Consider the following 25,545-nt stretch of genomic DNA (forward strand, 5'->3'; position numbering starts at 1 on the left):
TCCAGATCTTTATATTTGGTATATATTATTCTTATGACCACGCACGCACTTTTCAGCAGTGCATTGATCGACGAGACTGATACGACATTATCATGTAAAATTCCATGGCCGATCTCTTGTACTGACCACGCACGCACTTCTTCACTTGTTCGTGGAGCAGAGAACGATCAGGGCATATTCGAAGAGGTTTTGCACGGGAGGCTCGACTTCGACGTGGAGCCATGGCCCAGCGTCTCCGAAGGCGCCAAGGATCTTGTGAGGAGAATGCTCATCAGGGACCCGAGGTAGAGACTGACCGCTCATGATGTTCTACGTGAGTTTCCTAACTTAATTACCATCAGTCACATTGCTTCCCAATTTCTGCCTGTATTTTTTTCCGCTGAAGCTGTTGTTTGTTATCCTCTTCTAGGGCATCCTTGGGTCCAGGTTGGTGGTTTGGCTCCTGACAAGCCGCTGGACTCGGCTGTTCTTTCTCGCATGAAGCAGTTCTCGGCCATGAACAAGCTGAAAAATATGGCTCTCAGGGTAAGTCGCAGCCTATGGTCTTTTCTGTTCCGTAATGCGATTTGGCTCCCCTTTGAACTGTTTCTCTGTTTCACTTCTCGGTGGATGTTTTGTATCCGTTCTCAACTTTAGTTCATCTTTTGTGACAGTGGGCAATAATAACCAATAAGCATGTGAGAGCTGATAGAGGTGAAGTTTAAGCTTTGTGAGAATTTTTAAATTTATACTGCAGCAGCAACAAGTGTGAATTGCACTACGAGTGCCTGAATATGGCTTGTGCGGACAGCCAAACAGACTTAGATTTATACTGCAACAGCAACAAGTGCAGCAGCAACTAGCTCAGTAGTTTGTTTGGGTTTCATTTTGAACCTTAGTATTAATAACTTGATAGATCAGGTCAGTAGTTTGGTTGAGTTTCATTTTCAACCTTAGCATTCATAACTTGATAGATCAGCTCAGTTTTTTGTTTGAGTTTCATTTCAGACCTTAGTATTCATTATTCAATACATGAATCAGCAAAACACAAAGATTGTGAAGCCTTTTTTTTGTGGCAACCTGTGCAAATCTTATTTTTCTGCCTAATCCTTATTTATAGTGACAAAGAGAAATTAGGTAAGGCTTATAATTTCTTTCTTTTTTCCAGTGTGAAAAGTAGCGCTCAGAAGTCACTTCTGCACCTTTCTGAGCATCTTGAAGTTTCGTCGCCGGCGGCAACAACCTGCCTGTAGCGATTCGATGTAAGCATCCCTGTTCCTCTCCTCCGGAGGCTTGTCTCCTCGTCATATCGTCGATGTAGCCTTTCACAGAAATCGGGTCCAGTTTGGTGAGCCTGGTCTTTCAAGTAATAGCCTCTTTAATTCCTCGGGCACACAGTTAGCATTAGATGCACATTCTTCAGCACAAGGAAGAAAGGTCTCAGGTCCATTCTATTCTATCTGGGAAGTAGAGGGCATGCTTCTTTTTGAAGCTTTTGTTTCCCAGAAGCAACACCGTTACTGCTTTCTGGGTAATGGGGGTAACAGCAGGGCAACCAAAGTTTGCTTAGGTTGGAGCAAAGAAGGGTTATGAACCACACTTAAATGTTGTGCGTCTAGGATGAAGTGGAGATGGATGGTCGGGTGGTGGAGCAGAAAGTGCAGATGACGGCGGTGGTGGTGGAGATCCGGAAGAAGGAATCCGGCGAGCTGGTGGCCATCGGGAGGCAGTGGATGACGGCCTCCAGGCCCAAAGTCGCTGCTGCTCACAGCAAGATATGAACTGAAGCTTCTTCCTTCCTTGGGTTTCCTTTCCTACCTCGAAATCTACTGCTCTCGAGTGAATTGAACTGGCTATAATTACTAATTACTGGGGAAAAGCACGGTTTAGGTTGCTGTGATTTGTGTGTGTATCCGGTTACTAGCACGCCCAGGATCTGGTCTGCGTTGCTGGCATGCCTAGGATCCTCTTGCTGCCGGGCTATATCGAACTCGCTGAGGCCTGAGGGTTACTACCCATAATTCAAGGGCCTGTTTGTATCCCATAAATCAAAACCAATATCTGAAAATCGAAACAGACAGGGATTTCGCGGGTACATCTCATAAAAATCCCAATTTCTGAAATACATGACACATCCCAGTCTTAACAAAACACAAAGGCTCAGACACCCAGTCTTAACAAACCTCAAAAGGTCGGACAGGAAACACAACACTGCAGTGTTTTACACGGTTAATTTTTTTTCGATTTAACAGCGACTGCTTCAGCTAAGAGTTCACAGTTCAACCTTCGTGTTCTGTTCAACAAATGATTTTAGTATCTGTCGGTTGATGTGGGCTTGTGGAGTTATGTAGGTTTCGGTAAATAGTGATGTACAGGGTTTTGATCATCCCAAGGTGCCTGTGATACATTATACTGACTTCCCTTTGCACGATGTTTTCCTGGTAACCCATTGCAGATTCTGAGGCTGTGTTTCTTGAGCTGCCGTGCATTTGTCAGGACACAATGAAAGCTAGAGAACCCAAGAAGGCAAGGTTAGTGGTGCTGTCTCAACTTCTTTTTCTGACATAATGGTTTGCCCTGCAAAAATACCACAATTGATGTGTTCCAGGGGCCATGTCAAATGGAATGAGGAGAATTTAAATGACATTGAGTCAAACAAACCAGAAAGAGAGAAGATCACTGAGCCTAAGACACCTTACGGTGCTATGCTCGATGAAGATGAAGGTATTAAATCTGGGGTTTGCACACTAAATCCAGATTGCTGTTGTTCCGTAATGCATCCACTATCCATTATCAAACAGCATAAATATGATGACCAACTCTGATCAGCAGGGCCTGTTTCACCATTACATCTCAGTGAAAGTTCAGTGGATAAATCTGCTCATGCTGATGCCATAAAGACCGCTCTAGCTGAAGCTGTTTCAAGTGGGAAGATTTTTGATAGAAATAGTTGGGATACGTGTGACAGTGAAGAAGCCATAAAACAAGGGAAAGGTTATCAATTTGACATCTTCGATTATATTCTATTATGCATTTCAAAGCTCAAGTTGGAGTACTCATAGCTCTTCTTATCATTAGCGGTTGCTTGTGCAAATTCTTTATCATCCTGTTTCCATGTAACAATTTGTCTTCTACCTTCATTTTATTTTTGCCATAATAAATCCAATGAAGCGATATATGAAAGGAGGTAGCATAAGTGTTTAAGTCTCAAATGACCTGATTTTGTTATATGCTAATGTAAATTTTACAGATACCTTTAGCACACTCTTCAACTGATTTACATTTCTGGATCCAGAAGATATTAACACATAGAAACAACACCTTGATAATATCATGATCAATTGCTGTATATATTAATATCAAGTTCCTTCCGATCAGCCTGCTCGGTTTTCTCTTCACTTCATTCAGAACTTTTCTAATCCCACATGAGCGCCATGATACGGTGGACTCTGACATTCTCACGAAAGGTAGCCATATTTTTTACAGCTGCTTTATTTTGCTTCATGAGCATTTTCAAGAACAGAAATAAACTAACTGTGTCTCATCAGGTGACAATAATCCCGGGGATGACCGAGTCCTGTACGCACATGGGCAGCTTTGGCTGCAGCGACAGCACATCATTGGACGGGCTGTTGGGTGAGTTTTTCTTCCCACTTGACTCTTGAGGGAATACATTACATTCACTGTCATGACTGATGATTAACGATTGTTTACTCCATCTGACTCTTGTTCCCTGTTATTTAATGTTAACACTTGAGCAGCTATCTGCCTTATGCTGGGTGGCTTACAATCATCATGACGGAGAAACCAGTCCTCAAGGTATGAGCATTCTGGTTTATTAGGCACATAGTGGTTGAACAAATGGAGTGTTAAACAAATGGCCAGTGCTTTTGTGTTGGGCTGAGTTTGTTACAAGTAATAGGAGGGTCTGTTACTGGTGTGTTTTTGGTTGACTGTTGTCGTTTGTTGGTGCAGTATCTGCTAATTGGTGCACTGGGGCTGCTGGTGGTAGCATCCAAGGAGTGACGTTAAAGGTAGGATGGATGAACAGTGAGAAGAGTATGCGGAGAGGAGAAAAGCTGTAGAGAAACACAATTGTTATGTTGAAGAAAGCTGTATTGCATACATGATACAATGTTGGAGTACAAGTATATATAATATCTCATCCTGTGTTAAACTATACTGCATGTATGACATGATAGATTGTCTTGCAACTAGAATATGATCAGGATCCATGACCTAGATTTATTGGTGTCATGGAAACCAAGATTATCGTGTCATTATACGATTCCGTTGCAACGCACGGGCATTCACCTAGTAATAAAATAAATAATTACCATGTTAAAAGTCCGGAACCCATCGGCGTCTCTGGTAGTCTGGTCACACCCTTCGGATCCTTGTTCGCTTCCGGCTTCCCTCGTTCTCTGCGTCCGCCCCTGCCGGGCCTTGTCTTCTCCCCCAAATCAATCCCTCGCCCACGGACCCAACCAAATCCTCCTCCACCTCCTCCATCTCCAGCCCCGTCCCTACCCAGCTCGTGTAACCTCCCGATGTCCGGGGGCGGAGGCGGCGCAGGCGCGGGCTCGTCGTCCGGCGGCGGCGGCGGAGGTGGAGGGGGCGGCAGGGAGGGCGACTGGGACTGCGGCAGCTGCGGCAACCGGAACTACGCCTTCCGCTCGCTCTGCAACCGTTGCAAGCAGCCGCGCCTCCTCGTCGACCCTAACACCCCGCGCGACTCCAAGTGGCTACCCCGTGCCGGGGACTGGATCTGCACCGGTAACACCTCTTCTGCCGCGCTACCCTTCATTATTACCCCAGCTCTGAATCACCTACACTTCTCATGTTTCTACGCCGTCTCTTCATGTAGATGCAGCCCTCATCCATTCCCTATGTATCGCATTGATAGTTTAGTGAAACTAGCATTTCTTCTCCTCCTTGTTCATCTTTTGTGTTGGTTTTAGCCTTCTTACTTGAATCTAGTACGTTGGTGTTACAGGCCTGGTAAATACTGTAGCCTTCTTAGCTAGACTTTTTTCTCTATTAATGCAGAGAAGATGTTAATAAGGCAAGTTAGACTCGAAAAAGTGTAAATAAAGGAAGTAGAAACTTCATTTAAACTAATAGAGGGGAGTCTAAAAATTATTTTGACCACTCCTCCTTGAGCATGTGTAAATAAAGTAGAAACTTCATTTGACCACCCCTTCAGCTTCTATGCAAGCCAGGATAGTCATGCTCTTCGATCTAGATTTTTTTTAAAATTTTTTTGCACTGCATGTTCTGACTCCTGTCCTGGAAGTATCTTTTGGATGATTTTTGTTAGTGCTTCAATCTTGCTACTATCTGCTAGAAATATTTTGACGATTCCTTTTGTTTATTTTGTTCATTTAATGCTGCTATATGTAGATAAGATTAGAAAGAATTACCAATGAGTGTGCTGAGTAATGACTAGTGTGCGTGGTGTCTATTCCTCTCTATGGGTTTGTCCGGGATGGCTGGTCATCGTGGTGGTGGGTGTGCGTGTCCTTCGGTGCGTTTTGCTGCCTGCTGTGCTGGTTGGTTTATGCGGCAAATGGATGAATAGGTTGCAGTAACAATAATTATGCATCCAGAAAGAACTGCAAAAAGTGTGGCCTATCCAAGGAGGAAGCAGCAATGCCAGCATTGCAAATGGCAGGGATGGCTATGCCAGCTTATGCAACTTATATCGCAAGACTACAGAGCCTTGCTGCTTCTGCTTCTGCATATAAGATGAACTTTGGGATGGCTGCCAACTCACCTTTGCAGCAGCAACTACTTGCAAATGCAAACTGGTCCTATGGGATGGCTGGTAGATATGGGATGCAGTCTTCTGGTTGGCCACTTGGCAACAGCAGCCCAAATCAGTTTCCAGGTGTTCCAAAGGATTGGCGTAATGGAGACTGGCTCTGCAGCTGTGGATTTCATAATTATTCATCTCGTACTCAGGTAATTGTAAATTCGCTAATCTGGTTCATTCCATATCATAGTTAGCCTTAACAAATGTTTCTCAATTTTGGCTGTTCGTTTTGAACTTTAATGTGTTTTTTATTATACTTTTTCCTACTTGCATTAATGCCCTCCTTAATCTCTCTTTTCCAGTGCAAAGAGTGTGGTGCACCTATACCATCAGGCATTCCCTCCACAACAATGAAAGCTACGACATCTGATGCCTCTTCCAGTAAGAAAACCGGTTCCTCAGTTCTCACAATGTTATTTTTATTGAACCCATGCAAAATACCTACTCTGTTGGAGACTTGGAGTAACTATTCCATGCTTACCATTGCAATAGGGTGCATGCTGTGATTGCTTGCCAGGTCTTTTTTAGTCATTCTAATTGTCAATGCTAATAAATGAGTACTGCTATCACAAATGTTGGGTTGGGTTTTTCAATGCCAAATTCTTCCTAGTTACACTGGTTGGACTGTTGGAATCTGTGGGTTGATGAAACTCCCATCACCAGTCTAGGTTCCAAAATTGGCACAACTTCTTAAAAACAAAATCAGGGATCAGCTACCCCCTGGTTGAGGTTTGCGTGGGTATTGGGTGTTTTTGTGGTGGTGGGTGAGTGCTTGTGTGGGTGGGGGGGGGGGAGGTTGCATATAGCTTATTGGCTGGTGAGCATTATTCGTTTTTGTGATCAGCATAAGGTGATTGTAAATTTAGACCAATGTTTCATTCAGGTCCTGTTCATTCTCTGTTTTTATCTTTGTTATGCTTGATGCCTTCATGTACCATGACAGCTACTGCTCCTGTTAATTTTAGGATTGATGTTAACAGATTGTTTCTTCTTTCTTCTCAATCTCTGCTTATTTCAGCATTAGGAACTAAGCGGTTAGCCTCAGAGGAGCTGGCAAACGACTGTGATAATAAAAGGCTAAATCCAGGAAATGACAATTATCCACTTTCAGTATGTATTTGTAGCCCTCTTTAACTGTTGTGACTAATTGCCTAAATGCTTTCTGGCATTGATTTTCTTGTTTAATTTGGTTGCAGACAGCAGGTGCAAATAATTTGTTTTTGGGTATTGAGCAAGGAGCTGGAAGCAGCAATGGCCAGGCTGCTTTTTCGAAATTTGACTATGGGAGCTCAATGTCATTACCATCTGGGCAGGGAATGTCTGGTCTTATCGTAAAAGGGTACAGCTTCAACCTAATTCGAAGATACTTTACTTGCAAATTAAATACATTATATGAATTATAATCTTGTTATCTTGTATGAACTTCATCAAATTGTTGATACAATGTTAGAATGTAAGGGCTAACAATCAAGTGGTACCAAACACTCGTGTTTGATGTTCATCATCACAGTAGAGGTTCTTAGAAATTTTATTATTTGCAAGATAGCAATGTTTTCGAGTCTAGAAGTCGAGTTGTGCAGCTACTGACTAGTAGACTAGTCGTGACTAAGACAGACTAGTCGTGACTAGTCGATGATTATATTTTTATAATTTTCTATATATGCTAATACTAAAAACACGCTGAAACACTAAAAAAACACCTCGTTTAGTATATCTTCATTAATCTCCATCTTCTACAATACATCATTAAATATTGAACAGTCTTGTAGCAAGTCTCCTATTGTTCTCTCTGATTTCAAAGGACTTGTTTGTATGCAAAAACAGTGCATGCCCCATACAGATTGATATTCATCTGATTGTCCCACCTCTTATCAGCAATACAAATTACTTCATCCATTAATTGCTATGTGTTCCAAAGCTTCCTTGATGCTCTTTTTTGCATGGTCCATGGCAGCCCGCATTTCAGCCATTGCTGGTCTCTACCATTTCAGCCTAACAAGATCTCTACCATTTGTCTTGGTCCTCATCAAGTCTTAAAAATCCTTACATGTCCATAGATAAATCTGCTTATCTTCTTTGCTTTAGCAATGCAACCACTAAACTCATTTATCTTCCCAATAACCTCTAGCATGAGATTCGAGTAGTGGGTAGCAAAAGGTGTCCAAAGTAAGGTAGGAAACTTGTCCGTTAGCATCCTACTTACTAGGGTTGAGATGGTTGGGTGTGTTCACATTTTTATACCTAGGTCCAAATAAGTCGCCCGACTCAAATGGTACGACTAGTCGACGAATCGAGTATTCGAGTGAGTAGCAGAGAAAGTCAAGTGGCTCTGGTCGACTATCACCTTTGCACCGACTTCTCGACTAGTCGCTCAACTTTAAAACCTTGCAAGGTAGTGATCAGTATAGAAAAATACTACACCTCAAGAATAACCGAAACATTATACATCATAGAATGTGTATGGGTGGGACAGGGGTTCCGGGGGGGGGGGGGGGTCTTGACCAATGTGAGAAGGTCTTCTCATCAAAATGCAGTGGTGTTGGCTTAGAAGGTTTGAACTGTAAATAGTTTGAATAGGTAGGAAACCCATGGCTGATCTACATTAAAGGAAACTACCTAAATAAATCGGGTGGTACATTTTTGAGAAAACTAGGGGCAGTGAGGGAATGGCTTCTGGATATGGAACTGTGGGGGTGGTAAGATAATTGTGTGTACCATCATTTTTTCAAGTTCGTGTGTTAATGACATGTCCATTTATGTTAGTACATTACTTGAAAGTTGAAACTGGTGTTTTCACTGTATAGACCCTGTTTTAGGAAATCTCACAATAAGTTGTAAATTTAAGTTCCATAACTCATGATCAAGGTTCTGCCACTGTTCAATGGATGCTTCATGGAAATTTCTGGTTTGTGCAAATATGTTTTGCTGGCATAGCACAAGACTTGCAGAATAGTTTACTACCATCTCACAGAATCTGGGATAGCCAACTGTATCACATTGCTCTTGCATCTTGCTAGGGCAAAATGGCGCGACGGGGACTGGTTGTGCAACAACTGCAACAACCACAACTACGCATCTCGTGCGTTTTGCAACAGGTATACACTAAGACATCTTTTTGTTTAACTCCACTGCAGTGCATTGTGTCAGTAACTCAACATTTAACTGAATATACAAGTCTGTCTGGATTGTCATTTTCTTAGTCAAGTACTCAAGTCAAGTGTACCAGTTAGCACTATGGGTCACAATGGGCTCTAAATTTTACACTATAAGATTTAAGGATCGGATTAGGATCGGGCTCTATTTCTATTCATTACCACCCCTAGTTAGCACCATACTATCCATTGGCATGTTGTGTTGTTTTTCAATCTTGTACGGGGTATCCTTGTGGCTTTTGAGGTCCATAGTAATGTTTACCGAAGCTGCCATAATGGAGAGAATTAAGTGACACATGGTTCGTTCATAGTAATGTTCATATGGTCTTCATAGACTTGGAGAAAGCTTATGACAAAGTATCTAGGAGTGTAATATGGTGGGCCTTGGAAAAACACAAAGTATCAACAAAGTACATTAATCTTATTAAAGATATGTACACTAATGTTGTGACAAGTGTCCGAACAAGTGATGGAGACTAGGGATGTTCCTAAAACATCCGAATTGTATCACAAATCTAATATTTTAGCATAGATATACATAAAATTTAAAGCTAATTTTTGGCAATGTTATGAAGAATATTATGAAGTATTTAAATAAATTTTTGTATACTTTTTATGTACATTATTTTCTCCCTACAACAAAAAAGGTGAAAAAACATCCGAATCCGTATTCGGATAGACATCCGAATTTTATATCAATTATTTAAAAATATCTAGAACGAATTTAATGTTTATTTTTTTGTGAAGATTAATAACCTCAATGCTAAAAACAAGAATATAAATTTACATAGCAAATTCTATATGTTATTTGTTCACAATCGAAGAAAGAAGACCAAAAAATTGACATCCGAATAAATATCCGGATCCATCCCTAATGGAGACACCAATGACTTTCCAATTAACATAGGACTACATCAAGGGTCGGCTTTGAGCCCTTATCTTTTCGCTTTGGTGATAGATGAGGTCACAAGGGACATACAAGGAGATAAACCGTGGTGTATGCTTTTTGCCGACGATGTGGTACTTATTGAGGAGAGTATGAGTGGTGTTTCACAAAAGTTGGAATTGTGGAGGCAGACGCTGGAAGCAAAAGGTTTTAGGCTTAGTAGGTCTAAAACAGAGTATATGAAGTGTGATTTCAGTGCCATGGGGTATGAGGATGGTGATGTTAGTCTTGATGGACAAGTTGTACCCAAGAAAGACACTTTTCGTTACTTAGGATCAATGGTTCAGAAGGGAGGGAGACATCGATGAGGATGTCAGTCATAGAATTAAAGCTGGATGGTTGAAGTGGCGGCAAGCTGCGGGTGTCTTATGCGACCCCCGGGTGCCACACAAACTAAAAGGCAAATTCTATAGGACAGCAATCCGGCTGGCTATGTTGTATGGAGCAGAATGTTGGCCCACTAAAAGACGACATGTCCAACAACTAAGTGTGGCAGAGATGCGTATGTTGCGCTGGATATGTGGCCACACAAGGAGAGATCGAGTCCGGAATGATGATATACGAGAGAGAGTAGGAGTGACGCCAATTGAGGAGAAGCTTATGCAACATCGTTTGAGATGGTTTGGACATATCCAACGAAGACCTGAAGAGGCACTAGTGCATATCGGAATAATTAGGCGTCCAGAGAATGCGAAGAGAGGTAGAGGTCGACCAACCTTGACGTGGACAGAGACTGTGAAGAGGGACCTGAAGGAGTGGAATATTGATAAAGAGCTCGCCGTGGATAGGAAGGGGTGGAAGTGTGCAATTCAAGTGCCAGAACCCTGATTTGTAGTTTCGCTTTTCCTCCTTAATCGTTTGACTTTTTCTTGTGCCTCTTTAGATCTTGCTGGTTCTTGTGGGTTTTATCTCTTTTTATGTGTTTCCCCGTTTCGTCGTTTTTCGGTTCTCCTTTGCCTTTGTCTCCCTTTTCTTTTCTTTGGGGGTTGAGTTCTGAGGTTTTCATATGGGGTTTCATCTCTAGCCTACCTCAACGTGCTTGGGACAAAAAGGCTTTGTTGTTGTATGGTTCGTTCAATATTTTGCCTTTATGCTCATATAAATGCCGAGGTGTTCTTATTAGCTAATTCTAGATACTGTAGCAAAGCGATAATATTTGTAGCATTTTAAAACATTTATCGTCTGAATATTTCTATTCTTAATCTTAATGAACTTTGGCAAGACAATCAATGCAATACTGCAAAAGTAATCCGTGCATCTGTGCGGGTGTGCCATGTTATTTTTGTACTTTAAGTTCTCTTCTTAATGCAATGATACACAGTTCTGTGTATTTGAGACAAACAAAAAAAGTTACTGCAAAAAAAGGAAATAAAATTTCTCTCTGTTTATGACTTAAGATTTGCATTTAGTTTTCTGTTGTTTTCACAAAATTTGCATTTTGTTGTTCGATTTCTCATACTATTGAAGTAGCCCTAAACAAATTTATGGTTCTGTATTGCTTAGTGGCTGAAATTCTTAAATTCTTGTTTAGATTGAGTGAAATAAATTCCTTCTGTATAGGTTTTGATATAGCAATTATTTTTGGTCAGTTGGGTCCATACCTTCCAGAGCCACGTCTAGGTTGGGTTAATGTGAATTGTAGATGGGATCTTGCCCTGACTCTTGAGTAATAATTCACGATGACCTTGGTCATATTTGACAATGAATTTATTCTTCCTGCAAAAGATATTGGTCTCACTGCAATTATTCACTACTAGGATATCGTATGACAGTGCCTCTAATACTGTTTCTCTATTTATCCTGCATACTGTTTGCTATCTATTTTCCAAATGAAGCAAATTGCTCACTGGTTCTGACTGTGAATTTACCTTTGTGTGTCAGGTGCAAAACTCAGAAAGAATCTGCAGTTCACCCTGGTGTGCTATAGCTTGCTTTTGCTGGTTCATATTGTTGGACTCGTTTGTTGCAGGGTATGTTGCTGCCTGTTCTAGCTGCTTCCTCAAGACTGCAGTTTGAGTTTTTTCGGTTCTGCTGGGTTTTTGCTGCTCTCAAATGTTTGTCTCGATATTCCATTAGTGCTTGTTGAAGTTCCCGATTTATTTATGGTATAAGCGCTTGAATAAAATATCTCTGGAAAGTACTGGCCTACCGCCTACCATCTGTTTTTTTCCAAATATTTTTATTAGTTGTTGTACAATGAGGCAAATGGTGATATACTTATGTTGTACTTTATGAACTCTGTAGGATTAGTGCACCAAATTAAGGTTTTGTGGCCATGTTTCAGTCGTCGGGTTGAAAAAGGGAACTATACCATGTAATTTCATTACAGATTATTATTTTTTCCTAGAACTCCAACTGTGCTGTCATACCAGTTTTACCCATTCATAATATTTATGATGCATTCACCATCATTCATTTGTTACTTTTTCATCTTTTATGTCCTTTGCATCTATTAGGCTCAGGTCGTGCATATGATCATGTAAAACACTATTTTGTAGCTGCACTGGTTAGAGAGATATGAAATATGAGATGAGATTGGATGTGTAAAATATCATTAGACCCTACTGTTATAATCTTTTATGCCCCTTTGCATCTAATCAAGCTATGGTTATCAGGTCGTGCGTATGGTTGTGGAAAACACTATTTTGCAGCTGCAATGGTTAGAGATTTGAAATATGAGGGAAAATATGAGATGAGCCTCATGCTGTTGTGCATCATCGATCAGACCACTATAAGTAGGACTGGAAATGGATGTCTGGAGATCCGAATTATTCGTATTTGCTGAAACCGTTAATATGGATATCCGTATCTTTATTCGATTTCAATATGGATGTCAAATGTATACATTCGAATTTGATTTATAATACTTTTCTCTATCCGATTCTATATTTGTATTCGAAAAAACCATGAAACATCTTATACTATCCGTATTCGTGAAAAAATATGTTTAATGAAACCATTTCAAACTTAACTTTATCACTAATTATTAATTAAAAATGATTTTAAGTTTAATAATATACTAAAAAAATGAGAGATACATATATATATATCATTTAAAATATTAAAAAATATTTATATATAAATAGATAAATATATTAACATTATATTTCTAATGATATTAAATAATAAAATTCAATAAATTTCATAAACATTTAATTATAACTCTCCATTTTATCTATATAATGAACATATTTGAACGAAGTTTCATAAACATTCAACTATAACTCCCCACTTTGTAATATATAGATAAATTTTTTCATGTTTTTATTTAAGTTTTGGTACACACATTTATATAGGACATTCATTTATTTTAGAATGAAAAATTTGTTTTTCTTGTTACATTTACTATTTTATATCAATTCTAATTTGATTGTATTTGTACAAATGCCAGTTATTAAATATCACGTGTTGTTGTTTATCTTTTGTTACATGCTTTGATAGTTTAAAAATATTATTTATATAGTTTTATTGACTTGGATATGGAGGATCACGAGAAATCTATTTTAATTTAAGTTTGTTTTAAGTATCTATTGACTATCATAAACTTATACTTAAATAAAAATTCATATATACATATGTTAAATTTTAGGGTATGCTGTCTGAGTTGAATTGAGTAAATATCTGAATAAGAATTCGAATTTGATTATCTGTTTTGTATTTGTATCCGAAGATATTTGAATTTGTATCCGAATTCAGACTAAAATATGGTAAACTGTGACATTCGAATTCATATTCGTGCATATTCGATCCGTTTCCATCCCTAACTATAAGCAAACCATGGGCCGAACGTTTGTGGTTTGCGCTCCAAGGTGCTCCTGCTCAAATCTATCCCCAATTGGCAAGACCGAATCTCTCTCTAGAGCACAAACAACAACAGCATCGCATAAAAGCGTATTGTTCTAACTAGCAAGTTCAAGCCAAATACGATTCCGGAAAAACGTGATACTATTTTGTAGCAACTAAAGAAGACAGATGGAAGAACCATTTTACCCTTTTTAGTATTAGGCGTTGAGTATAGACAAGGTCTTGCTCTGACCTATAAATCGAACACCATAAATCCATGCGAAATTCGTAAAAAAATGTCTCGGTTTAGGCTAATAGTTGGTTTGTTTTTAAAGGAAAAAACACACATAAGTAGCAAACCTTTTTGGCATGGCCCTGGTAAGAAAAAACATATAGATTTTCAATGGTTTTGGTAATTAATAACGACATAAGATTATTGTGATGTTTTTAGAGACAATTTAATCTAGACAATTAATGTTTTTTACGCCTTTTTAAGTATAGATGACCAGGTTAAAGAAGGGTTAAAGATGGATGACAAGTTTAAAGATGGACTAGTTAAGAGACACATAGAACATTTTAAGACTTTGTTTTTTCCTTTAACCATACTATAAAAGGTTATGAGCTAATAGTTTGACTAGGTGATGAACATAATAAATTTAGTATGATGCACACAAATTGTTTTTAGCTCTAGATAGCTCAGATGAGACCCTAAAGTAATCTTGAACAAACCCTATTGTTGAGCACCATTTGTGGCACTAGGCGCGGCCGGACAGTCCGACCTTGAGGCCGGGACGGTCATCGATAGGATTCGATCAGACGGTTAAGCTCCTTTCTTCTCTCATGTTTATCCCTCTAAACTCGTGGGAGCTATTGGAGAACCCTAGGAATGGGTGTAGACCTATCTCCTTATATATTTGAAGCGGTATGGACGACTGAACACAACAATCGAGCCAATCAAATTATTTATCATTCTTCTACTTTTCATGCCCTTGGAGTAGCAGTAGCTTAGTCCTCTCATCCCCGATTTCACCTCTCTTCGGCTCTATGTCGTCTAGAGGCGTCTTGGGTGGCATACCGACCCCAAGACAAACCTTAGAATCTCTCCTTTCTGACGGGGTCCCTTCCAGGGGGTTAGATCCAGGTGCTGTTGGCGAACGCCGTGTTATCTACGCACATGTGGACCATCCGGCCATCAGGTACGGACCGTCTGGCTTCGGTGCGGAGAAGACCCTGCTCTTGTCGCAGGCCGCGGATCGTCTAGCCCGAGGCTACAGACTGTTCACGTTGCCGTAGAGAGCGCTGCCGCCAGTACACCTCGCAGTGATTGGCGCCCAGATCGGCGTCAACATCTATCCACAAAGGTTTCAAATATAGAAGTGTTTGGAATGTTTTAGAAGGATTAGACCCTAAAAATCAGGGTCTTCACACCAATATAAAAGGTTCTACACCTCTATATGGAATGATAAAGAAAGCATGATCGTTGGATCTCGTGAAAAGGAACGTTGGACCATTGTGTATGAGCCTTAAGGTATGTAAACATACCAGAGAGCTCCAATGTGGATTGAGCTGGTTTGCGAGCAGTTCACTGTATTAGAGACACAAAGAACCAGCTCGTAGAGAGCACTTAGTCCTTGCACTAACCAAGGGGGGAACAACACCCTTACATAGATACTCCAACAAGGATTAGTAGATAGTGTTGACTCTCCGATATCTCAAAAAACATCAAGACTATAAGGAACTGTAAGGAAAATGGATCTCGACCCATTTGGCTAAATGATTTTGGTGTTTGATGCTTAACATAACCTACAGACTAATGTGTTTGCAAGTGTTTGAGTTTGTAGTTCACAGGATGCGAAGAGAATTGGGCTGAGGCTCTAAGGATGCAACACCTCAAAAGAAGACCTAAAAGATGCTTAGAAGTTCAATAAATATCAAGCACAAGTCCAAGACTAAAGACCAAAAGAAGCTTAAGAAAACAGTGAATAAATCCAAGAAGTGGGTAGTCAGCCAGCGCTCTGGTGGCGCACCGGACTGTCCGATGTGTGGCCACGTAGAGAGTTCCTCAAATGGACTCTCGGGAGCTGTAGCACCGGACTGTCCGGTGTGCACTAGATAGTCTAGCCAACAGTCGCCAATACCTTTTCCAACGGTCAGTAGTAGTAGCTCTCAACGATCGACTGACGTGGCCGGGGCACCAGACATGTCTGGTGTGCACCGGATTGTCCGGTGCGCCCGACGACAGAACAATCAACTTTCTGTCCAATAGCTATAATTGAGGGGGGGCCATTTATACCCCTCCAACCGACCATTTGAAGGTGTGGGAGCCCAAGCATCATACCAATACATGCTATAGACATTTTCATGTGCTCAAACACCCAAGTGCTTAATAGAATCATTCGGTGATTAGCGTAGATGCTTTGCAAAGTGCTTAGATTAGTTAGACCGCTTATGCATTTGCTCTAGGTGATTCCTAGTTAGTTGAGTGAGTTTAGAAAAACCCTCAAAACCCCTCGGCTCTTGCGTGGGCCGTTGTAATATTGTACCAAGTGGGGCAAGAGTCTTGTGAGACCGTGACAACCGAGTTTGTGTCACGACCACCACCGTGTACCAGAGGGAACGAGACCCGTGGCGTTTCGGCTGAAAGCTTGATAGTGGAGACGGCGGGGAGCGTCCGAGAGGAGCCGAAAATGGAGCACCACTTGCGTGTTGAGAAGGCATGTGGCTCTCTACGGAGTTACGCGACTGTGGTGCTTGGCCCTTGCGTAGGGCACCAACGAGGATTAGTCGGGACCTTACATGGTTCCGTACATCTCGGTAAAAATACCAGCGTCATCCACGAGAGTTTGCTTTCTCTACCTTTGCTCTTTACCTTCCTTATTTACATTAAGTACTTAAGTTTCAATCTCTCCTTTCTAGTTAAGATATTTAGGATTGGAACTTAGGTTGCAAAACTCTTTTTTGCGGTCGATATATCAACACATAGACAAAACCTACTTAGAGATGGCAACGGGTACAAACCCGCTGGGTTTTGCCATCCCAAACCCGTACCCGTGAAAAATATTTATGCCCATTAAAAAACCCGTACCCATGACGGGTTTGAGATTTTGCCCAAACCCATACCCATCGGGTTAGCGGGTACCCATGGGTTACCCGCGGGTTTCATCTCCAATATACTTGTTCTTCTCATAATCAATAAGTATCGTAATGATTAATGATATCATGATCCAAAATCTATGTAATGAACAACAAGTTCATGATTTGGTATAAATATTATTAGTATAGAGAATGAAATACAAATAATAAGTTGTATAATTAAGTGACCTTGCACTAAGTTATCCATCCACCACATATATAACACTAGTAAAAACTATAATAGCAAGCAAGCAACACTCTAACCGACTACTGATACATTCACGAATTGATAAAAATTATGAAGTAAATAAGGAATAACAAGTTTGTTGTTCATTTATAAAATAAAATGGCAATATGCACTAGGTTTGGTCAGGTTTAAACAACCCACGGGTTCACGGGTTTGGGTACTATAGGAACAAACCCGTACCCATAAACCCGTCGGGTATAGATTTATGCCCATTAACAAACCCATGGGTATGAAAATTGACCCAAACCCGTACCCTAATGGGGTAAAAACCCATCGGGTTTCGGGTTTCGGGTACCCATTGCCATCTCTAAACCTACTTTGCACAATCTAGTTAAGTTATTTGCATAGGTTTTGTTCTAAGAATTTTGTTGGGGACTTGTTCTCAATTGCTACGAATTAAGAACAAGGCAACATAAAATGTTAAAGGTTAAATCCCTTCATCCTTCGAAGCATTATCTCCCTTAGGGTATAATGATCTTTAGACGAAGGTCATGAAGGACATACCTTCATGATTGCAGTATATATTAATGAAAGAAGCAGCATGTAAGACATAGAAAGCAACGTGAATAATTATATAATATTATCAATTCAACTTGATTATATCATGAATAAACAGTAATAATATAGAACTATATTTGTACCTTCGGCTTGACAGAAGGAAATAGTACAAGCGTAATGCACGAGCGAGTACTAGTCAGCATGAACAGTACAGGGGTACTGTTCATCTATTAATAGGCACAGGGCGCAGCCTATGTGGATTTACATTTGTGTTCTTTATAATCGGTTACAATCATGACATAGATTATCATGGGCCAATTGGTCTTTTCATCTTTAAGTCGGTGCCGCCCTTTGTCTTGAGGCGTGTCACTATGCTGAAGCTTCCCGGATGATAGCTTCGACTTTGCTTCTATGTTGATCTTTCGAAGGTGTTTCTTCTTACAGGACCTTCGGTAACGAAGTAGACCCCCAACAGTAGCCCCTTCACGGTGCCAGATCGTTTTCGTAATGAGCTCGACCCGTGAAAAATTCTCTTAGGCTTCGGAATGCCGAAGGTCCGAAAAACACCTTCCCTGAGCTTGTTGTCGAGAAACGATTTAAATATTTCGAGTGCAAGGTGGTCCCACCATACAACGGGTACGTGCGATCTGGTGATTCATCCTCTCGCGCCCTATGGTCCACCATTCAGTGGGTGCGGGCGACTGTTCAGTGGGTACAAGCGGCTTGACGATTTACCTTCCTACCTGCAGCACTATATAAACAGACAGGTAGGTGTGAAGTTACCACAACATTTATTACTATTGCCCTGTTGTGCTACCGAAAAATTTGACCACAGCCGAAGCTTTTTCATCGTATTCTCAATCAGAGCATCGTCTTGGCTTAGCTTCGTCATAAGAGGGAGCTTCGGTGAAATTACAAAAAGTCATCAACTTCGTAAAAACCGCAAGAAATTCAGTATCAAATGGCCAGAGTGCGTTCAACAGCTAGAGTTACGCGTGACGGAGAGGAGGCCAAAGCTGCTGAGACTGCCCCAATCTCCAAAGTAATGAGGCAGTCGGGACTGGTTGTGACAAAGGGTGCCTCTTACGAAGGTGCATCTGCTGCCGAAGCTGAACAGGCTGATATTGAAGAGGGTGATGCTGGTGAAGAAGAGATAGATTATAATACCATTATGCCATCCAAAACCAGCCACTTGGATTTTGGAAAGTCGACTGTCTCCGAAGCTGATATGCCCATGATGATAAAGCTAGGCTACTTCGGGGAAGCCGAGAAGAAGCTGATTCGTTTTGGCGGGGAAGAAACTACTCCGAAGCCAGAAAATGATGAGGTGGTAGTTTTCAGAAGCTTCTTCAAAGCAGGATTGAGGTTTCCTTTGCATGAGATGATTGGGGATGTTTTGAAGGATTTCGAAATTTATCTTCATCAGCTGACTCCTAACGCCATCGTTAGGCTCAGCATCTCTATCTGGGCTCTTCGAAGCCAATGAGTGGAGCCGCTTGCCAAAGCTTTCTGCAGGGTGCACGATCTTCATTATTAGAGGAAGGCTAGAGAAGATGGGCTACATGAGAATTTCGGCTGTTACAACTTTGCTTACCACAAAGACATGAAGACTCCGGTGGTCAGGTATCGCACCAAATGGCCAACCGGCTGGAAGAATGAGTGGTTTTATGTTAAGGTTGATGATAAGAAGGAGAAGATAGTTCAGAGCCCACTGGACCTAACCTTCGGGTTAACTAGGCCTTTGTGCAACATGCTACACAGGTCACCATGCCGAGAAGCTGTGGGCGAATTTCGAGTTGTGTTTGAGCATATTGGTACTAGAGATTTGGTACAGGAATACCTAGCCAATATAGTATTTCCGACGTTAAAGGAATGGAATATACCGAAGCTTAAAGGAGAAAAGAAAAAGAATGAACTTGTTTGACTGCCCTATCATTTCAAGTTCAAGAAACATTTCAAATAACCCTGCCAAGAATGGTTGGATACGATTGAAGCTATGTGCAATGAAATCTTGGGCAACTATACTAAGAAAGAAGATCAATTGATGACCGCGACCTTTGGCACCCGACCGAAACGAAGGCTGAACCGGGTAATGGATGCCCTGAAATTTGAATATCCTGACTATGAACGGTTAAACAAGGGTGCCGAAGGGCCAAAGCGAAAAAGAGTTGTCAGCATAATGAAGAGGCAAGCTGCTAGAATGATAGAAGAAGATGATAAAGCTTTGAAAAAGAAGAAATCTAGCCCTGAGCCGAAGATGGTTGTTCCAAAGAAAAGAAAAGCTTTGGCTACGAAGCCAAAAACAACTGATATAGAGGAAGAAATTCCTTCAACGCCTCCTGCCGTTGATGTGGAGGAAATTTTAAAGGTAATGATCGAATCTTTACCTCTCAAGCTAAGTCCACTAGGGCCACAACTGATGAAGCTTTTATAGAAGAAGAAGGAGCCTGCGGCAATCAAGAAGCATGCGGAAAAAAGGCGGAGGATCATTACTGTTTTTGATGCTATTGAAGAAACGCCACCGCCGACCTCATTGTCAAAAATACCAGCTGCCGAAGATACCGCAGCAACCGAGGCTGCCCCCGCCGAAGCTGTAACTATCGAAGCTGAGACGGGCGAAGATACAATCTAGAAGGCGCTTTTTCTGATATTGATCAGATGATTTTGAACATGACCGCGAAAGAAGCTGCTACAGCTGCCGAAGAGGCCCTGGCCCTAGTGCCCGCGAAAGAGAAGGAGGTTGCCAAAGAGACTTCGGAGGAAGAGGATTTTAATTTTCAAAACATACTTGGCCAAAAGCTGTCTAAGGCTGAGAAGGAAGAGTTGAGGGATTATGCAATATCATGCGGCTATCAACCAGGAGCATTGCTCTTTGGTGGCGTTGCCGAAGAGAGTTTAGGATGCCTCCGGGACCAGATTGGGGCGAAGGTTGTCAGCACTCTATCGAAAAGTGTTGGCTTTCCAAAGCTTGAGGCCGACCTCAGCAGATACCGGCGGCAACATATCATCGGCAGCTTGTTTTATTCTAATTTTAAGGTAAAGTTCTTACCTTAACTTTATTATTGTTTTTGAGATGAAGGTTACTCCTGACGAAGGTTATTTTTTCAGAGTCTACTGCTAAGCAAAACCTTGAGGATGCAACAAGACCTCGAGGACAAGAAAAACGAAATTATAATTGAGGGCTTAGAGGGGAAAATTAAAGAGCACGAAGCTGCTTTGGAGAAAAAAGATTTCATGCTTCAGACAATGGAGGGTTCACTGGCAGAAGCTCAAGCCGAGATTGCTAGGTTAAACAGTGAACTCTTCACAAAATCAAAAAGATTCGAACAAGAGAAGAAGGATTTTGATGCGAAGCTTGAAGCTGAAGTTGTAAAATGTTCGAACTTGCAAAAGTCATTGAGGGAACTTCAAGATAAATGTCTGAACTTTGGCAACCGTTGGGTGCAACGACTGAAGGAAGTCTTCAACTCAGTTGGAGCCAGTTCTGAAAAGTTTAAACCTTCAGCTGAAAACCTGCCAGGCATCTTTGATCATATTGAAGGCGAGGTTGATGCTCTTGATGAAGTCATAGTTGGGCATTGTAAATAGGCCGAACTTCAGCTTATCACCAGCGGACTTGAATGACATCCTCGGCCTGGCCCGAAGCATTGGGAACAGATTCGTAACTCAAATTTGGGCAAAGGGTGGACGAAGCTTGGCTGGTGACGAAGCTCGAAGTCACCTTAAACCGGTAATAAACTCATACCTTATGCTTACCTTTTACTTGAAACTTTGAATTTACGTTATAACACTTTGTTATGTACAGGATGACGAAGCCGAGGAGCAATGAGCCGAAGCTTGGCGGATGATCCGAAGCTTATCGGATGGTGATGAAGCCGAAGACATTGCTGTGAAAAAACTCTGGAGAAATTTTTGGATTATACTTGTAAAGAATATTGTAATTTAAGAATCAGATACTACTATGTAAATTTGTCCATACCTTGTAATATAATTTTACCTTTCCATCCATGTATGAACTGCTTTGATGTGGACGAAACTTGTGTTTTTTTGAGCCGAAACACCTTCCCTTCTTTTCATACACAACGAAGCATAAATCTACTTCCTTTCCTTTCGCCGAAGCGTTATCCTTATAGCCGAAGCAATTGTCTGTATCTGTATGATATGATGATGATGATCCTATGTATGTCTAAATAAATGTATATGAATGCAATGAATGATGTGATGTATTGTGCAAATGAATGTCCAGACACATGCTTACGAAGCCACATCAAAACTCCTCATTCCCTTAGGAATGACTGAAATCTCTTTGCCGTTTATTTTTCGGCTGCACCGCTTATTTTTCGGTGTAAGTTCTGCATCCCCTTAGGAACATCTTTTGAACTTCTTCGCCTTCTATTTCGGCGGTATCACCGTTGACTTTTCGGTGTAAGTTCTGCATTCCCTTAGGAACGTCTTTTGAACTTCTTCGCCTTATATTTCGGCGGTATTTGGCTCTGCATTCCCTTAGAAACGACTTTTGAGCAGAAAACTTACGCTGTGCTCCCTTAGGAACGACTTTTTGTAGCTTCGTCGTGCTCTGCATCCCCTTAGGGACGACTTTTGAGCTTCTCCCTGTTTTTTTCTCTTTGCACTCGATGGTGCATGCTCAGATTTTACATTTTACATATTTTTGGGGGATTTTGCTCTCGTAGAGCTGGATAAGAAAGGAAAAATTACAAACTATGGCCCCATTAAAAACCTTTCTCCCCCTTTTGAAAGGAAAAGGGTGCCATAGGAAAAATGAAAAAGATTACACCAAGTTACACATAATATCGTCGAAGCTCATCCACATTCCAAGATCTAAGAATGTCGTTGCTGTCCATATCCTTCAATCTGTAAGAACCGGGTCTTGACGAAGATACCACCAGAAAGGGTCCTTCCCACTTCAGCTGTAGCATGCCTACTATGTCTGGATTGGCCACTCTCCGAAGTACCAGATGCCCTGGCTTAATGTTTTTCAGCCGAACTTTTCTGTCACGCCATCTTATTGTTTCGGCTTGATATTTATTGATATTTTCCACAGCCTGAAGTGTGGTCCCTTCTATAGCATCTTTTGCCACAGAATAATCAGCTTCGTCTTCTGCTGAAGCTACTGTTCTAATTGACCCTGTCTTAGCTTCTTCTGGGGTTATAGCTTCGTCACCAAACAATAACTTGAAAGGTGTAAAACCAGTTGACCTTGATACAGTTGTATTGTGGCTCCACACCACTTTAATCAACTCTTCTGGCCACTTTCCTCTAGGTTGATTGAATATTAACTTCATTATTCCCGTCATTATGATACCATTTGCTCTTTCGACCAGCCCGTTTGACTCCGGGTGCCTGACTGATGCAAAATGAATCTTCGTGCCAATCTGGTCGCAGAAATCTTTGAAAGCTTCGACATCAAACTGTATTCCATTGTCCACAGTTATAGCCTTCGGCACGCCGAAGCAACAAACAATATTTTGCCAGAAGAATTTCTGGACTGTAACCGAAGTTATTGTAGCCAAAGACTTTGCTTCAATCCACTTAGAAAAATATTCCACCGCCACCACGACATATTTCAAATTACCTTGTGCTGGTGGAAGTGGGCCTAACAAGTCCAGGCCCCATCTTTGTAATGGCCAAGTTGGTTGTATTAACTGAGTTAATGACGAAGGTTGTTTTTGGTCCCTTGCACAATTTTGACAATTTTCGCACTTTTGGACCAGATTTGCTGCATCCGAAGCTGCCTTCGGCCAGTAAAATCCCTATCTAAAAACCTTTCCCAGCAAAAGCCTAGACCCAATATGAGATCCACACAATCCTGCATGTATCTCCTTCATTAGTTCTATACCTTCGGTTCTGGATAAACACTTGAGAAGGGGGAGCAAACTCCATGCTTGTACAATTCCCCTTCTATTATGATATATGGTCTTGTTCTTGCTTCCATTCTTTTATTATAAACTTCATCATCCGAGAGGCACTTACCCTGGAGAAAAGATATGATTTCAGTCCTCCAATCTTCACTATGTACTGGAGAAATGGCAAGCACTGCTCTCTCCATGAGTTCAACCGAAGGTGCCTTTATTGTTTCAAAAAATACTTCCGAAGGTAAAGGGAGCCCCTGAGCCGCTGACTTGGCTAACAAATCTGCATGCTCATTTTCGCCTCTTGGAATATTCTTGACAGAGAAACCTTCGAAAGAAGCCTCCAACCTTCGAACTGTATCCAGATATTTTTCAAGTTTCGGATCTCTTGCCTTGCTACTTTTATCTACATGGCCAAAAATGACTTGAGAATTAGTTTTCAGAATAGCCCTTCTTATTCCCATTGCCCTTAACTTTCAAAGCCCCAACAAGAGTGCTTCGTATTCGACAATATTATTTGTACAACTGTAGTCTAGTTTGGCTCCATAACATGTTCTGACTTTCGAAGGTGGTACTAGAACAGCAGCTGCTCCTGCGCCGCTATCAAAGCTTCGTCATTTTTATTTATCTCTTCTTCCTGAGCCCCTGGCGTCCAATCAGCGATGAAGTCTGCTAACGCCTGGGACTGAATTGAAGATCTATGCACATAATCAATGGTGAATTCATTAAGCTCTGCAACCCATTTTCCAATTCTTCTAGTAGCCTCTCTGTTCCTCATGATGTCCTTTAGAGGTTGTGACGAAGGAACAATTATGTGGTATGCTTGAAAATAATGCCAAAGCTTTCTGGAAGCCATTAACACAGCATATAATACCTTCTCCAATTCTGTGTAATTTTTCTTTGATGGACTTAGAACCTTGGAGACGAAGTATATTGGAGCTTGCTTTTTAGCCTAACCATCTAGCTTCTCCTGTACTAGTGCCGCACTCACTGCAGAATGCGAAGCTGCCACATATAAGAGCAATGGAGCCCCTTGCGCAGGTGGAGTTAATGTTGTTAAATCAATCAAATATTGTTTCAACTCTTCGAAAGCTTTTTGTTGTGCCGGGCCCCAATGAAAGACTTCGGTTGACTTCAGTATTTCAAAGAATGGTAGATTTCTTTCCGCTGATCGGGATATGAATCTGTTTAATGATGCTAATCTTCCTGCCAGCCGTTGAGCCCCTTTCTTCGTGCTTGGTGGCTCCATCCGAAGGATAGCTTCGATCTTACTTGGGTTAGCTTCAATTCCTTTCGTTGAAACCAGACAGCCAAGGAACTTGCCTTTCTTCACTCCGAAAACACATTTTTCTGGATTTAATTTCAGGCCAGCTTGCCTGAAATTGGCAAATGTTTCTTACAAATCAGCAATGTGATTTTCTTGTTTCATGCTTTTCACTATGATATCATCAACATAGGTCAGCACATTTCTGCCTATCTGGGAATGAAGGACCTTGGCTGTCATTCTGCTGAAGCTTCCTCCAGCATTCTTGAGCCCCTCAGACATCCGAAGATAGCAATAGGTGCCACTGGGAGTTATGAAGCTAGTCTTCAGCTCATCTTCTTTCTTTATCTAGATTTGATGATAGCCTGAATAACAATCCAATAGACTCATGAGCTCTGAAGAAGCTGCTGCATCTACAAGAGAGTCTATTCTTGGTAGCGGGAATTCGTCTTTTGGGCATGCCTTGTTAAGATCTGTAAAGTCAATACACATTCTCCATTTACCATTGGCCTTCTTCACCATGACAGTATTGGCTAACCACTCTAGGTATTTTACGTCTCTGATAACACCGGCACTGAGAAGCCTTTTCACTTCGTTCCGAGCACCTTCGGCTTTATCATCAGACATTTTCTGAAGCCTTTGGTTTCTTGGCCTGAAGGATGGGTCCACATTGAGTGAATGTTCAATGACATCTCTGTTGACACCACAAAGATCATTGGCTGACCAAGCAAAGACATCTTTGTTGTTGAATAAAAATCTTATCAAAGTTTTCTCTTGGTCTTCAGATAGCTGAGACCCCAGCAGTACTTTTTGCTCTACTATGTCTTCATATAGAAGCATAGGCTTCGGCTGATCTGCC

General features: G+C 41.2%; 1 protein-coding gene across 4 annotated transcripts; it reads left to right on the forward strand.

Annotated features, from left to right (window-relative positions):
- Positions 1–4,339: 4,339 nt before the first annotated feature.
- On the forward strand, positions 4,340–12,778 carry LOC100273468 (uncharacterized). 4 transcript variants are annotated; one of them, XR_561693.3, is made up of 9 exons: positions 4,340–4,755; positions 5,561–5,943; positions 6,097–6,175; positions 6,813–6,904; positions 6,991–7,133; positions 8,812–8,889; positions 11,774–11,862; positions 12,137–12,206; positions 12,508–12,778. XR_561693.3 is itself a non-coding variant. In NM_001147905.1 (8 exons), the coding sequence occupies exons 2-7, from the start codon at positions 5,632–5,634 to the stop codon at positions 11,817–11,819; spliced, it is 750 nt and encodes a 249-aa protein (NP_001141377.1). In that variant the 5' UTR covers positions 4,367–4,755; positions 5,589–5,631; the 3' UTR covers positions 11,820–11,862; positions 12,508–12,766. The 4 variants fall into 4 exon arrangements, 2 of the variants coding, with proteins under 2 accessions (NP_001141377.1, NP_001159007.2); XR_561692.3 differs by having other exon boundaries at positions 11,774–12,206; NM_001147905.1 differs by lacking the exon at positions 12,137–12,206 and having other exon boundaries at positions 4,367–4,755; positions 5,589–5,943; positions 12,508–12,766.
- The last annotated feature ends 12,767 nt before the right edge of the window (positions 12,779–25,545 follow it).

The sequence above is a fragment of the Zea mays genome, chromosome 2 (assembly GCF_902167145.1).
Source record: "Zea mays cultivar B73 chromosome 2, Zm-B73-REFERENCE-NAM-5.0, whole genome shotgun sequence".
NCBI classification, from domain to species: Eukaryota; Viridiplantae; Streptophyta; class Magnoliopsida; order Poales; family Poaceae; genus Zea; species Zea mays.

What these genes read in the sequence shown, in the direction of transcription:
- LOC100273468 (NM_001165535.2), top strand. Translation starts at nt 4,530, where the DNA reads ATGTCCGGGGGCGGAGGCGGCGCAGGCGCGGGCTCGTCGTCCGGCGGC. An exon ending in ATTATTCATCTCGTACTCAG is followed by an intron (nt 5,944 to 6,096) that starts GTAATTGTAAAT and finishes TCTCTTTTCCAG; the next exon opens with TGCAAAGAGTGTGGTGCACC. An exon ending in TCTCGTGCGTTTTGCAACAG is followed by an intron (nt 8,890 to 11,773) that starts GTATACACTAAG and finishes TTTGTGTGTCAG; the next exon opens with GTGCAAAACTCAGAAAGAAT.